Here is a 14762-nt window from a genome sequence, read left to right as displayed (position 1 = left end):
CCTATTTTATTTTTTTTTGTTTTTAGTTTTTTAACGAGCGCGAATGTCAACAAATTTTTATTAAGAATTACTATACAGTCATAACTCTTATAACTCTCAGCAATATTGATTACTAGTCTTAACTAGTCGTAAATAAAAGCACGAAGCAATTTTTTTTTTCTTTTTACAATAACAATCCAACGCGTTTACATAAGAAACCCACATTTTGAAAAATCTCACGTGAGATTGGGGGATGGGGGAGGGGGTTGAATAAAATCTCACGACATCTCACCAGGGCGGCCGGACAAAATTCAATTTTTCAACATTTTTGAAATAAAAGTTTGATAATGCAGATGTTTTCTTAAATATTCAAGGCAGATTTCTTGAAAATATTACTTAATTTAAAAAATTTTTCATTGTAGTTTTTTGACTTTAAACATGAAATTGTATGTAAATCGTACTTCATACAACCGCTTCATTTTCATGTCTGCAAATAAATATTACCATTTGATTGTTAACCAAATATTGAAAAAAAAAGATAATTGAATATATTAACGGAAACAGTAAAAATTCTCTTAAGTTGTGGTACAAAATCCATTTTTTTTTTTTTGAAATTTCTAAATTTTTCGAAAAATTTTTTTTTAAAGATCATTTTTTCGAGTGGTCCACACCGGTCCACTTGACATCAACATGAGTGATGTAGCCACATATTTCAGCTATGATCTCAAACTGAAACCTGTTGCGCAAAGTTGCGCAAATTAAAAATAATGTAGCTTTTTTGCATTTACCCACAGGCAAAACGTTACATATGGCTTATGCGATTTTGTGTAAAAGACAGAAAAAGACATCACAGACCCCATCAGCATTAAGAGACAACTAAAAAAAAAATGTATTACAAAAACAAAATTTTTTTTTTAATATTATTACAATATTAATATGATATATGTTATATAACACTATATACAATAAAATTATGTATAATAATATAACATTTTTATCTGTCACTGGAGGAACGGGCATAAGCCGATTAGAATATTAACGAACATCTGAGAACTGCTTGTAATATATTAATAAAATCAAAATGACGTATAGTTTTAAAAAAAAGGAGTTATTTATTTTTTTGCGTTCTTTAGAAAAAAAAGTTTTGAGTCAAAGAAGTTAGAATTACAAGATTACGTTCTTGAGAAGCTTCAATACCATGATGATAGTGTGAAAGACAGTTCATAAAAGAGAGTTCGATAGTTTCTTTGAAAGAAAGGGATTGGGTACAAAGTCAAATAGATAATTTAACACCAAGTAAAATTAAACTTAATGAATTAAATATATCAATTTCGCATAAAATGCTACTCACCATGGTAGATGGCAAAGTATGCAATGCTCTTACCCACACATCATCAACTCAAAAATGCTATGTAGGTATGTGGGTCAACGCCAATAATGATGAACAAAATCGAAGAATCAATTCTAAAGGAAACCGATCCATCTACATTTCAGTTTGGCTTGCCCACTTTACATGCATGGATAAGATTTTTCGAATGTTTACTACACATATCATATCGATTAGAGTTCAAAAAATGGCAGGCTAGAAGTCTAGAAGAAAAAAATAGTTTAAAAAATAAAAAGACATCTGTCCAAGCAGCATTCAAAAGTCGAATGGGATTATTGCTGGATATTCCTAAAACGGGTGGTAGTGGAACGACAAATGAAGGGAACACGGCTCGCAGGTTTTTTAATGATCCTGAAGTATCATCAGTAATTACTGGAATTGATATTCATTTAATCAAGCGGTTTGCCACTATTTTACAAACATTATCGTCTGGTCTTGGTATTAATATTGAAGCATTTCAAAAATATGCCCTTGATTCTGCTAAACTATTTGTCCAACTATATGATTGGTATTACATGCCGGCTTCCGTGCACAAAATATTAATTCATGGGAGTTGAATTATTAAACATGCTTTGCTGCCTATTGGCCAACTCTCCGAAGAGGCCCAGGGAGCACGCAATAAGGATTTGAAAAATTTTAGACAAAACAATACACGAAAAATGTCGAGAATGGAAACAATGACAGATTTATTAAATGCTTTGCTTTGTTCATCAGATGTAGTTATAATATCAAAAACTAAGGTTCCGAAAAACAAGCCAAAACCATTTTCAAAAACGGTTCTTGCGCTTTTAAATTTGAAAAATGATCCAGCCTCAGACAACAGCTCATCAGAAACCGAGGATTCTGAATCATAAAAAAAAAATGAAAAATGAAAAACAAAAAAACAACTAAATATCCAAACAAAATTTAAAAAATTAAAAATAAAAAAAAAATTAAAAATTAAAAATAAAAAAAAAAATTAAAAAAAAAAAAAATTAAAAAAAAAATAAAAAAAAAAAATCTAAAAACAAAAAAAAATGAGGAGAGAATAACCTTACCGTAAACCTCCACGTGGTACTCTCTGGGGTCGTGAAAAATGTAAAAATGAACTCACCAGCGAATTACGGAAGTAAAAATGTATTTATAGTATTCAATGAATTTAAAATTTGCTAAAACTAAGGTCAGATTCGTCATCACTGATCCTTAAAACCCCTAAATATATATTTTCAGCTTAATTAAATGAGTTTTTGAATTTTGTCCGCCAACGTTTTCTGGTCGGACCACTGTGCAGGGGGGAGGGAGGGTCAGAAAATTAAAAAAAACACCTCACGTAATTTATGGACGCCCCCAAAGAAACTCAAATGACGTATTTTTACAAAAATCATATCTTTTATTTTATTAAATATTTTTTGCATCAACATGACTTTTATTATAACATGTTTGCATTTATTATATTTTACACAGTAATTACATATTTAGATATGGACAATAAATTAAAAATACAAAAAGACTTTCAAACTTAAGGCTACATTAGTGTAGAGTGTATTCGTATAAGTATTTAAACAAATTAATTTAGAGTATAACATAAAATAAAATTAAGCGAAATTTAGCGAAAATGAAAAAAGAAATAATAAGAACCAATCTATGAAATAAAAGATTAACTTTAAAATTAAAAAATATATATTTGCTTTTTTGCGTGGAAAGAGCAAAACTTTCGACGCCATTACAGCGATTCGGGTGCCACTAACATTTTTGGCTGAAGGCGCTTTTGTTTTTTCGAAAGACGAGATAACACATTAAAAGACTTACAAAAAACAAAAAAGTGCGCAGTTATGGATAATTGTGAAACAAAAGTTTTCAAGTATTTGTGTGTCATTTGTGCGCGCATTCATGCACAAAATAAAATGCTTTAACAATGAAAATACGCTAAAATATATTTTAAATGCAATTTACAATTAGAAAGAGCAAACTATAGTATTTGCTTAATTTTGTTTTAAATGCGGGATTATGCTTTTACTGCTTATCGGTGTTTGAGTCTTTTGTATTGTGTTTTTGTAAACTCTAATATGCTTGGTTGGGTGTGTAACTACGGTGGAGACGATGCTAAGAGATTTCAAATCTCTATATTTTTAACAGAAATCTTCTTTTTCCAACAAACTTAGCTTAGCTTACTTTACACATAAAAACCATACGTCTTTTGCTGCCTTAGAGTATTGAACTCGCCGTTGCTTAATTTACCGTTCTTAATTTACCTAACTCTGAACACACCTTAAACTTTTACAACACTTAAGTGCATTTTCAACATTTCATGCATTTGGTTAGTACTATTATTATTATTATTATTATTATTATTATTATAATTTTTTCTCGTTTTTGTTTTTAGGATATTTTCTTGACCTTCAGTCTTCTCTGTTAGTTTTATTTATGTTATCTTCTCTGCATTTTGCTGTTCTCAGAGGGAATATAAACATTTTTTGCAAGATTTTTGCGTTAGAATCGGTTTTCTAAAACAATAAATAAATTATACAAATCAAGTTAACTTAAAATTTCTTAGGTAGAGACCAACATTTTTTCTATTTTCCTTGGCTATTCTTGTAAGTTTAAAAAATAAAATTAACTAATTTGCTAAATCAGGTTTAACATTTTTTTTATCGCCAAAGAGAGAGAGAGAGAGAGAGAGAGGGGGGTGGGGTGAGTTTTTAATATCCGCTTACATAATTTTTTTCTTGGTAAATTTAAAATTATGTGTGTGTGTGTATGATATCTAGCATTAAAACATATTTTAAATACAATTATTATAAAATTGCATTTAAGCGAAATCGAGTATGCAAGTTTTAATTTAAATAAAATACACGTAACAGTTTTCCACGCACAACTATAAATATTATAAGAAATTTAGATTTACTTCGCCTTAAAAAAGCAAGTGTGTACACTTTACGCAAAAAAAACCATCTTACAAATATTAGGCAAAAAAAAAAAACAATTACATTATATTACATACATCATTAAATAATAAATTCTCTTGTTAGAATTACTAAACGCAGTTAAAGCGCAAATTTAACAAAAATTGCCGGTTCTTCTTCCTCTACGCGCGTTCTTTCCATACATTATTCGCTTAACTTTAGGACTTAGTGTTAGAGTGTGTAAACGTATGTGTATGTATGTATGTATTCATTTAACATGCGGTGTGTATACTGTTAAGACCTAAGATTACGCAATACTTTTCTAATAAGAAAAACATTAATACATCCAACGCCTTATCTCCGCTATTTCACAATTTTTTTCTCTCCCTGCAGATAATATTTTTCCTTTAATAAACTAATTTGTTTACTGCCATCCAACTCCTTCCCTGCTCCTTGCATACCTGTTTTTTTTTTTCATTTGTTTAGTATACCTTTAAATCCTCTTTATGTCTTTTCCAGACCTGCTGATTAGACTGCACCATTCAACGCTGCGGGTGCTGTGCTTGCTTTTTTGCCTTCCAATTCTGCTTGAATTTCATTCAAACTCTTGCCTTTCGTCTCTGGTACAACGAAGAATACGAAGACTGCACCAATGACAGTGATGCCTGAGAAGAGCCAGAAGGTTTGACCTGAGCCCATTGATTCCTTCAGATCCTTAAATGTCTTCGTTACAATGAAAGCCAAAATCCAGTTGGTTGTGCCGGCAATGGAGCCAGCTACACCTTTAATATCGGCAGCGAACACCTCACCCATCATCAACCATGGTACTGGGCCGAAGCCGAGTGAGAAGAGTACGATGAAGACGCACAAACTGACGACGGGCAACCAACCGAGACTTACCACAGATGCTGGATTTTGGCTTTGCATGTAGAAGTATATACCCATGGCGAAGGTGGACAAAGCCATGATGATGGCCGAGGTAAGCAGCAATAGGCGGCGTCCAAGTTTATCAACAACAATTGTGGATACGAAAGTTGCGATGAATTGCATGATACCGACGACAATAGTTGAGAGATTTTCATCAATGCCGGTGTTCGCATCCTAGGAGACGAAAAAAGAGAGAAAATTATTCAGTTGAAATAAATTTGTAAATACGCGTAAAGCGTAGAGTGCTTGGGGGTGGCGTGGGAGAGTAAGAGAGTGTGAGGTAATATGACAACCCAGTAGAAAAAAGAAGGAGTGAAAAGCGATTACAGAAGCTCTTCTTTGGAATCGGGAGGGCCTTACCGTCTCCATGATTTCCTTAATTATTTTTTATATGAAATGAGCCAAAACACAAGGCATTGCATTTTCGCTTGCGACGGAACATCTTATAGAAGGTGTTATTGCAAGTCATTATGCCACCGCTTGTACGAAAATGCTTTTGAGAAGGAGCTGTCTTCAAGCGCTTCACAAACGCCTGGCTGCAGGAAGCCGTCTTTGTCATGTGATGTTATCTTACTTCCAAACAGCAACGATAATTTCAAAAAATTATTTTAATTTTAATAATTATAAGTATTTTAATAGATGATTTATTTATTTATTTATTTTTTATAAATATGAATTTTAAACAAAAAAGATAAATAAATGTAATTAAATTATTATAATATATATGAACTTAATGATAATAACCGAGTGGATAGCATTTTCTTTCTGTCGGTGGTGATTGAAACATCTATTTTCCCATTAAATAGAATGTGCAACATCTTTTTCATAACGCCTAAGTCCAACAAGTGCATGGGCTCCAACGGAAATTGTGTGATCATTTTTATGCCAATTGTTTGTAGACTGCTTTGATTATTTTTAAACATCTCTTTGTGAAAATCAGGTTGTTTTCTTTCATTCAAGTCATTGTCGGTTCCGGTGATTTAGTTTTGAAAGTTGTAACATTTTTAATTCTTTCGCCTCTCTGGTAACATTTACCGCAGCCTGCTAAAGCGTTATGACCCATAGTATCACACATGAAGGAACGTGCTGGTGTATCACATATAAAAGCTCTGATTTCGAATTTAAATTTCCGGCTATTCAGCACAAGGCCATTTAATTAATTTAATTTACACTCACTCTTTTTATTATAAATTTTACTTAAGTGATTTCTAACTTTCCGAAGCACGTCTTTTCATCACAAAAATACACTTTTAATAAATTTACAGAAATGAACGCGTCACTTTTTTTGTAAATTTCGACAATTGTGTATAGGCACAAACGTTAGCTCGACAGTTTATTTTGTAACACCTTGCCTACTCACTTCTCGAGAAGGAGCACTGGAAGCGCTCTGTGAGCAGTGCTGTTGACATAAGCATTTCACTTGCTTAGAAGCTGTTCTGTAATAGCTTATGAAGGCAAGATATTGCACCATTTCCTTCTGGGAAAGTTTGTTTAAGTTCAAATATCTTAGTGTCAACATTTTTGCATTAGACCTTTGCTGATAATATTATTACAATGAAATACGAAGTGTTGCTTCTAACGCTGATGCTGATATAAGAGAAATCCGCGACCGCCAACTGTTTAGCGTAAATCCTTCTACTTCGAGTGCAAAGCCTCTCGCTTCGATAAGCATATCAGTATAGCTTTAGCAATACAGTTGCCCTTTTCTTTCACCGGAAAGTTGTTAGGTGTAAAAATAAGACACCGATTTGTTGGGCCAACTCCATTTTCGATATTGATGGGATTGTGCACTTTTATTGAGTTCACGTAAGAGCTGAAATACCTAGCGGTAGCTCACTTAACTCGAACTCATACCTGACAAACAAAGGCACAAGTCGTTTTATGCTTACGAGAGGCTTCCATAAAAACTTAGCGATAATTACCTCGACTGACGTAAATTATGATCTCTTACCAATTTCACGAAACGGTGATTTGCAAAGCAAAAATCGGTACAACTGTTTCATAAAACGAGAACGGAGCAGCGCCTATTTGGCCAGAAACTATTTGGGATTAGAAAGCACTGCAGCTGCACTGTGCACTGCTTTAACTCAATGAATAAAGCGCAATTTAAGAGATTTATAACTCATCTAACTTTATAACGGGTTGGGTTTTGGTCATAAATATAATTCCTTACGCCCTCACACACTACTAGGACCCTCTCAGTATTTCACTGACAAGTACTCACCTGGAAAATTGGGGCGGCGTAGAATATGACAGCGTTAATACCACATAATTGTTGGAAGAACATAAGACCTAAACTGATGGCCAATGCCTTGCGCGAGACGGGACGTGAAAGACCAACCCACCATGAAACCTGATTCTCTCTGATCTTTTGTTGAGTATCGCGTAATTCTTCAATTTCACTCTTATATTCATAGTCCTTTCCACGCAGCCATTGAATGGATTCGATTGCATTTTCGTCCTTGTTTTTGGTTATCTACGAAAAGAAGAACGTAAATTTTCTAGCTCACAAATTAATACATGATCTTGTGTTGCTTACCAAGTACGTTGGCGACTCCGGCATGAAGACAAAAATAGCACCAAATACTAAAGGTATCAAACCGCAGACAATATTTATCCAAAATACACTGAGCCCTGCTCCAATGGCATACACAAACAATATACCAGCCGTTATCATAAGTTGGAAAAAGCTGCCAAGTGATCCACGAATTTCCTTTTGCGCAATCTCACCAGTATACATTGGAGCAGCCACACAGAATGCACCACCAGCGGCACCAAGTAGAAAACGGGCGATGTACATCATAATAACATTCTGCGCCCAAATTAGCATACACCAACCCAATGTGAAGGGTAGCACCAATAACAACATCGCCATTTTACGTCCGACCAAGTTGATGAGTATACCGGTTGGTATGCAAACGCAAGCCGCACCTAGTGTCATGGCCGATCCAATCCATGAGAATTGGTCAGCGGACACATCAAAATTGTATTGGTTTAAATTGAGGATCTTATTCTCTGCCGGCGATGTCCAACCGAGCAGGGTACCAGCGGCGAATGCACCACCGGCAGCTGATAAAGCGGCCACATACTGCGGCAAGGTCTTGGAATTGCTCTCAGTCGCGCCGTGCACCATGCTGCTGCCGAGTAAATTTTCTTGATCCTGCAAAGAATGAGATTCGTAAATAAACGTATGTAATTAGTATAAGTCTGAACAATTTCAGGATATATATATGTATATATATACCTATACTTACAAGTATGTAAGTTAACATATATGCTCCGATGTACATACATACATACGTAAGTGAAGCAAAAGCAAAAGTCGTACTTTAAAGTAATTAGTAAGTCAAGATTAATCTCATCATTCATGCCAATCCACCCATGCTCACATTTCTGATGTGAGCAGATATATAATTATAACTAGTTTTAATTTTGAATGTCAAAGAAAGGAAGTTTTGAATTTAAGAGGCGCACACTATTAGATGATTTTGGAGTTCATTACATAATTTTATGTGTCCGCTGGGATTACAAGATTCAGTTAAAATTGCTCCGTTGAATAAGTTATTGATTCGGAATTATTGGTGTTACCTACAGGGGTGAAGGTGGTTAGGCATCTTAAAACATCTTTTAGAAAACTTTAATTGGAGTTTAACTGTAAGGTGGATGGTTCAAGTACAGAAGTTCAGGAAAATAGGCAAATTTTAACTGTCGTTCATGTGGGAGTGGCAAAGAACCACAATATACGGTTCATGCAAATTATAACTGCCGACTACGATAAAGTCTCCACCGGGTAAGAAATGAACGCCCATTTTGCGGACTAAGTTAAATTGATAAAGTGCAAATATTTGAAGTAGTGTGATTTGATAGCTAACATCTGGCTACCATCCGGCTGCTTGATGTGGAAAGTTGCTGCTCGGCGGATGACCTCGTAAGAGTAAAGAAAAAATAGCAACGAAACTTTTCCCATCTGTAGTTGCCATAGAAAAGAGCCGAAATCGTGTGTGGAATTTGTGATAGGAGAAGACTTTGCCGCCGAGTAGCGGAATTCAAAAAGAAGATAAAGACACCGAAACTTCAATTGTTGATTACACCGTTTGTGATAAAGTGCGTATGCATTGAACGACTAAAGAACATACAAGTTGCGGAACTCGACGGGCTGTCTGTTGAGCCACTCAAATACGGAGCCGAGAAGCTGGTAAGATGCAGGTATCAATTTCTATCCGCGCCTGTCAACTACAATTTAAGTGCGGGTGATTCTCGTAGCAGAGGTAGTGCGAGGCCTGCCCTATGTTGAAAAGATCAGGTGGAGAAGAACTTGGCTTCACTTGGTGTTTCCAACTGGCGACGTTTATCACAGGAAAGAAACATCTGTCTTCTTGAAGTTAGAGACAAAGTTCTATTGAGCGCGCCGTCAATAAGCTCATTGGGCGTTATTAATGTAGCTCTAGGGATAGTAACTCGACTAGATATCTACAAATAGACACTATTTCTCTGTCGATTTGCCTCATTAACTTCATCATTCAATCATCACTCTTCTGCAGAGCCTTTCTTTCGAACATTCGCTCGGCAGAAACGTCCGCTGGTTAAATAAAAAATTCTTAAAATGCATTTATTTAGTTTTTATGCAATTTATGGAGTCCTACTATTGTCCAAAAAATTATTTGCCAACCTAACAATCGAAAGATGTACTAGATTTTTATTCGACTCAGGATCATATCCCATTGGAACTCAATTATTTCTGCGAGTGAAACTGCGTTTTTTAAGTAAATATTATCAACTCCCTTCCCAACGAATGATCTTTTCTCATCAACAAATGGAAATGATAGATAAATAAAAAGCGCAGTAGACAGAGGCTTGTCTGTTTGCTTTCGTATTTCGTAGTTGCTCACGAGTGCTCATAAAGTTGGAGGCTCGCCAAGCAACAATAGTTGCTAGTTTTTTTATTGTATGTATGTATTTATGAATTAAAAAAAGATAATATTAAAAATTGCAAAACACCGCACGATAGTCATGGTAGGGCGGAAAGATCGATTCGATAATTGATCAACTCTAGAGTGACTCGTGAGCATGCAGGTACTACAGACATACAGACTACGATTAGGAAACTTACAGATATTCATCAGGAGTATCTACTTATGCATACATAGATATATGTATATATATATAAACGTGTTTAAATTATATATAAAAATAAGTTAACATTTAATTAACATTTCTCAGTGAACTCGCTCAGCTGACTTAAACGGCAACACTTAAATGTAAGCCGTAATCAATACTTAAATATTGTATGTATGCATGTATGTATGTATATAAATTTGTAGACACACATCTTTGTTATACAAATATTGAGTTTATTGATTATGTTATGCGGACTTTCGAGATGGCTATCATTGGCTGATTTTTTCAAAAATTCCGTTGCTCATTTAGAACTGGGTAAGATCGTTTGCCACTTAAAAACGCAGAAATAGGAATTTATCGAAAAAAGCGATATCTTAGAATTTACAGTTACAAATATGATTTAGCAGTTTGCGAAATTTGTCGGGACTACAGACGCCTCTCATAAAACGTGCTGGGGAGTCTCTGATTAGTAGACACGTAATATTGCTGATAACTTTGCTTATTTTTTTCTAAGCAGTTGAACTTCGAATGAGTGACTTGGTATGTGTGTATGTACAGGTACAAAGGTAAATTCATTAGCGACAGATAATTCAAAGTGGATAACGTTGACGCAAATCAGCACTCAATCGCCAAATGCTTATCAAATCATCTGACATAAATGGCCCGAGAGAGAGAGAAAATTTTATCAGTAATTGGAAAATGATTGACATCAATAATCAAATGTATGCGTACCAGCAAGCATGAGCACATTAATAAAACAACAAAACTATGGCAAGCTTTTTACTAATAAAAGAAATATACTGATAATAATAACAATAAAATAAGCCAAATGGGTGGCGGCATAACCTTATCACGGGCGAATAAATAAAATGAAAGGGAATTTTACCAGTAGTTTTTAAAGGGTGTTTTTTTAGAGGTTAGGTTTTCAAGATGAAATAAAACGTATATAATTTAATGTTATGGCCAAGAATTTAGTTTTATTATAAAGATAAGGGTTTGCCATTATGTTTTAAAAATGATTTCGGGCAAGTGGCCGCCGCGGCTGGCTCGAATAAATTCCATCCGAGAGGCCCAATTTTCGACCACTTTTTGCAGCAATTGGGGCCGTATGTCAGCAATAACGCACCGAATATTTTCTTCCAAGACGTCAATCGTCTCGGGCTTATCTGCGTAGACAAGCGACTTCACATAGCCCCACAAGAAATAGTCCAGCGGTGTTATATCGCACGATCTTGGAGGCCACGCCACAGGTCCACGGCGCGAGATAATGCGCTCACCAAAAGTTTCCTTCAATAAATCGATTGTTGCGTTGGCTGTATGGCATATAGCGCCGTCTTGTTGGAACCAAAGGTCGTCACATCAACATCGTCTAATTCAGGCACGAAAAAGTCATTAATCATGGCTCTATAGCGCTCTCCATTGACTGAACATTATGGCCGGCTTCATTTTTAAAGAAATATGGGCCAATGATTCCCTCTGCCCATAGAGCACACCAAACAGTGACTTTTTGAGGATGTAACGGCGTCTCAGCAATGGCTTGTGGATTATGTTCACTCCAAATGCGACAATTTTGCTTATTGACATACCCTTTCAACCAAAAGTGAGCTTCATCGCTGAACAAAATTTTCTTCGATGCGTCGCGCGAACCGAACCATTATTTTCGTAATAAATTTGCACGATTTGCAAACGTTGTTCAGGTGTAAGTCTATTCATTATGAAATGGTAAACCCAACTGAGCATAAATCAAGTGACAGCTGTCAAAAAGACCATCTACGAAAAAAGTAGTGCCAACTTGAAAACCTAACCTCTAAAAAAACACCCTTTAGAATAGGAAATGTGAGCAAAAAAAGTTAAGAAATGAAATGAAAGTGAGAAAAAAAAATGGCAAATTAAATTAGGAATTTCATAAAGAGTATCATTCGCATTAAATACAGCGCATAAGCAAAAGCACTGAAAAAAGAAAAAATACTATTGAAGAATATTAGCAAAACTTAAAATTGTTTACTAATTTTTAATCGGAATTTTAAGCACCTTACCGGATGCTCCTATTAATTAGCAACGTAAAATATTTCCTACTTATAAGCTTTTAGCTTTCATAAGCGAACTGACCTTAATGAACGCGTTTATTGCAATGCAACCACACTTCCGCCATTGTCTAAGCTATTTGCGTTTGAGATACGGGCTAGGGATGTAATTTTTTTTTTGTACTTTTACAATCCCGCAAATTTCGGGACCCCGGTATTCCGGGACTAGCACCGGGATCTATATATTCATTATTATTATTATAATTTTTTTTAAAGCATTTTCTGAGGTATCCGTTGAGCCTAACTTCAAATTCAACTACAACTGCAACAAATTCCTTTGCGTAACGACTGGGATGATGCCTTCCATGACAATGATGTTACCTCTTGTTTTCATTTCTTTAAAACTAAGGTTTTTGAGTTGTGCTTGAAGCACATTCCTATTTGTTAAAAGAAAGTATATAAGACACCTTGGCATACCAAACGGCAATTCATCAACTCAAAAAACGCTTTGCTCGACGGTTTCAATTAATGTCTATCTAAAATTCAGCCAATTTATTTACTGACTTTATTGCTTTAATTTTTAATTCGTCTTGGACTTGTATTCTAACTAGTTTTTTCTCTAACAGTTTTTCTTTGCTTAATTTTCAGTCATTGTGCCTCTATGATACTGATGTCGTAGGAAGCTCTAGCCCAGATCTAAAACTGACGCCGGTGGCCTCTCGGCTATCTTGCAGAAGAGCTGTTTGTGTCTTGGTGAGCCTCTTACATTATATTAAATAAATCTTTGTCCTCTGGTATCTTTGTTGATGGCTGGGAATGGACATCCGTTACCCCTATATTTAAGAGTGGAAATAAAAACGATATTCACAATTACAGGCCGCTTTCGAAGCTCTCGTCTATCTCAAAACTTTTAGCGATAATTGAGATTGATAAGTTATATTATGATGTCAAAGACAGTTTCTGTTTCATGTATTTCGTATCAACAATCCCTGAGTTTTTTGGCTCGATTCACATAGCGAATATTAAAATTTTTTTTATTTTATGTTTACATTGCGAAGAAGATTTACAAAGAAAAATATTATTAACTAACGAGTAATTTGTTTCGAATTTGTTATATAAGGTACATACAACACTTAAGGTGTGATACTATTTAGTCCATTAAGGCTTTGAGTTTTTTGCGTTTCAATTTTCTTCTTAAAAAAATATTCTGAAGCTTACCGGTCCTCGAAAGGCTATGGCGAAACACCGAGCATATTTCTGTCACAAAAGAGTCTGTTTTTCGTAGGGGTCTTAAAACAGTTATGATTTCCATTTGCATGACAACAGCCAAATATACAGGGTGAACGATATGTAGTGTTACCAACTTCACACTGCTTGTATCTGTAAAACAGCTCATGACATCAAAAGCATTTGCGTCTCAGTTTTGTTGAATTTTTTTTTCGGTGATAGAATTCAAACGTAATAGTGTGATTGCGTTATATTTGGCTGGAAAATCACAACCAGCCATTGTTCGTGAGCTCAGTCACCAAAAAACCGCAACAACGCCAGAATTGGTTCGGAAAATTAAGGCTCGACTTGAATGAAATCCACGTCGAAGTGCAAGAAAAATGGACAAAGAACTGAAAATATTGCAAGACAGCATTCAACGCATATTGAAAAATGAGCTCAAGGTCAAGGCTTACAAGCTCTAAAAAGCACGCGATCTTTCAGCCCAGCAAAAAAAAGTTCGGTGCGAAAGAGCAAAGGAGTTGTTGCGCTTGCACGAACGTGGCGAATTTCCAAACATTGTGTTTTCTGATGAAAAAAATTTCCCAATCGAGCAGTTCATAAACACTCAAAACGATCGTGTTTACTTGACCGAATGCTCATACGAGAATTTGAGCCTACGTATGGCCACTCGAAACAATTTCCCATCGCAAGTAATGGTTTAGGCCGCAGTGACCGCTGATGGATGCTGTCCAATCGTTTTTATCGAGCCTGGTGTCAAAGTGAATGCGACTTATTATCGGGAAAATGTTTTATAAGCTGCTTTAGAGCCGTCGACACGCAAACATTACGGTCGTAGACCATGGACGTTCCAAAAGGACTCGGCACAGTCTCATAAAGTTCGTGTAAACCAAGAATGGTTAAAAAATCATGTTCCACACTTCATTTCGTCCACACAATAGCTTTCGAATTCACCAGACGCATATCCGATGGACTATTCCATCTGGTCCATTTTGGAGAGCAAGGTGCCTCACCTAAAAAATATGCCAGTATGGATGCGCTGAAAAAAGCGATTATACGAGAATGGGCCAAAATACCTCAAGAGCACATTCGTGCAGCATGCAACTCATTTTTTGACCGTTTGAAGGATATAGTCAAGGCAAAAGGTAGTCATATCGAGCTAAAGTGAATATATGTATGTTAAAATTTTAATCATTTTTGAACAATTTTGTCTTTGAA

General features: G+C 35.3%; 1 protein-coding gene across 3 annotated transcripts in view; it reads right to left on the bottom strand.

Annotated features, from left to right (window-relative positions):
* Window positions 1-2712: 2712 nt before the first annotated feature.
* LOC129240290 (facilitated trehalose transporter Tret1-2 homolog) overlaps window positions 2713-14762 on the bottom strand; it is a 121407-nt gene continuing 109357 nt past the window's right edge. For all 3 annotated transcript variants that reach the window (XM_054875998.1, XM_054875999.1, XM_054875997.1), the window contains 3 exons: window positions 7715-8335; window positions 7400-7651; window positions 2713-5349 (listed from right to left, as the gene is read on the bottom strand). In XM_054875998.1, coding sequence (XP_054731973.1) covers window positions 4777-5349; window positions 7400-7651; window positions 7715-8308 — 1419 coding nt within the window. In that variant the 5' untranslated portion in view covers window positions 8309-8335 and the 3' untranslated portion in view covers window positions 2713-4776. The remainder of the gene's footprint in view (window positions 5350-7399; window positions 7652-7714; window positions 8336-14762) is intronic.

Source organism: Anastrepha obliqua, chromosome 3 (genome assembly GCF_027943255.1).
Source record: "Anastrepha obliqua isolate idAnaObli1 chromosome 3, idAnaObli1_1.0, whole genome shotgun sequence".
Classification (NCBI taxonomy): Eukaryota; Metazoa; Arthropoda; class Insecta; order Diptera; family Tephritidae; genus Anastrepha; species Anastrepha obliqua.
The sequence above is the reverse complement of the archived record's forward strand: the minus strand, read 5'-3'. Positions and strand labels throughout refer to the sequence as shown.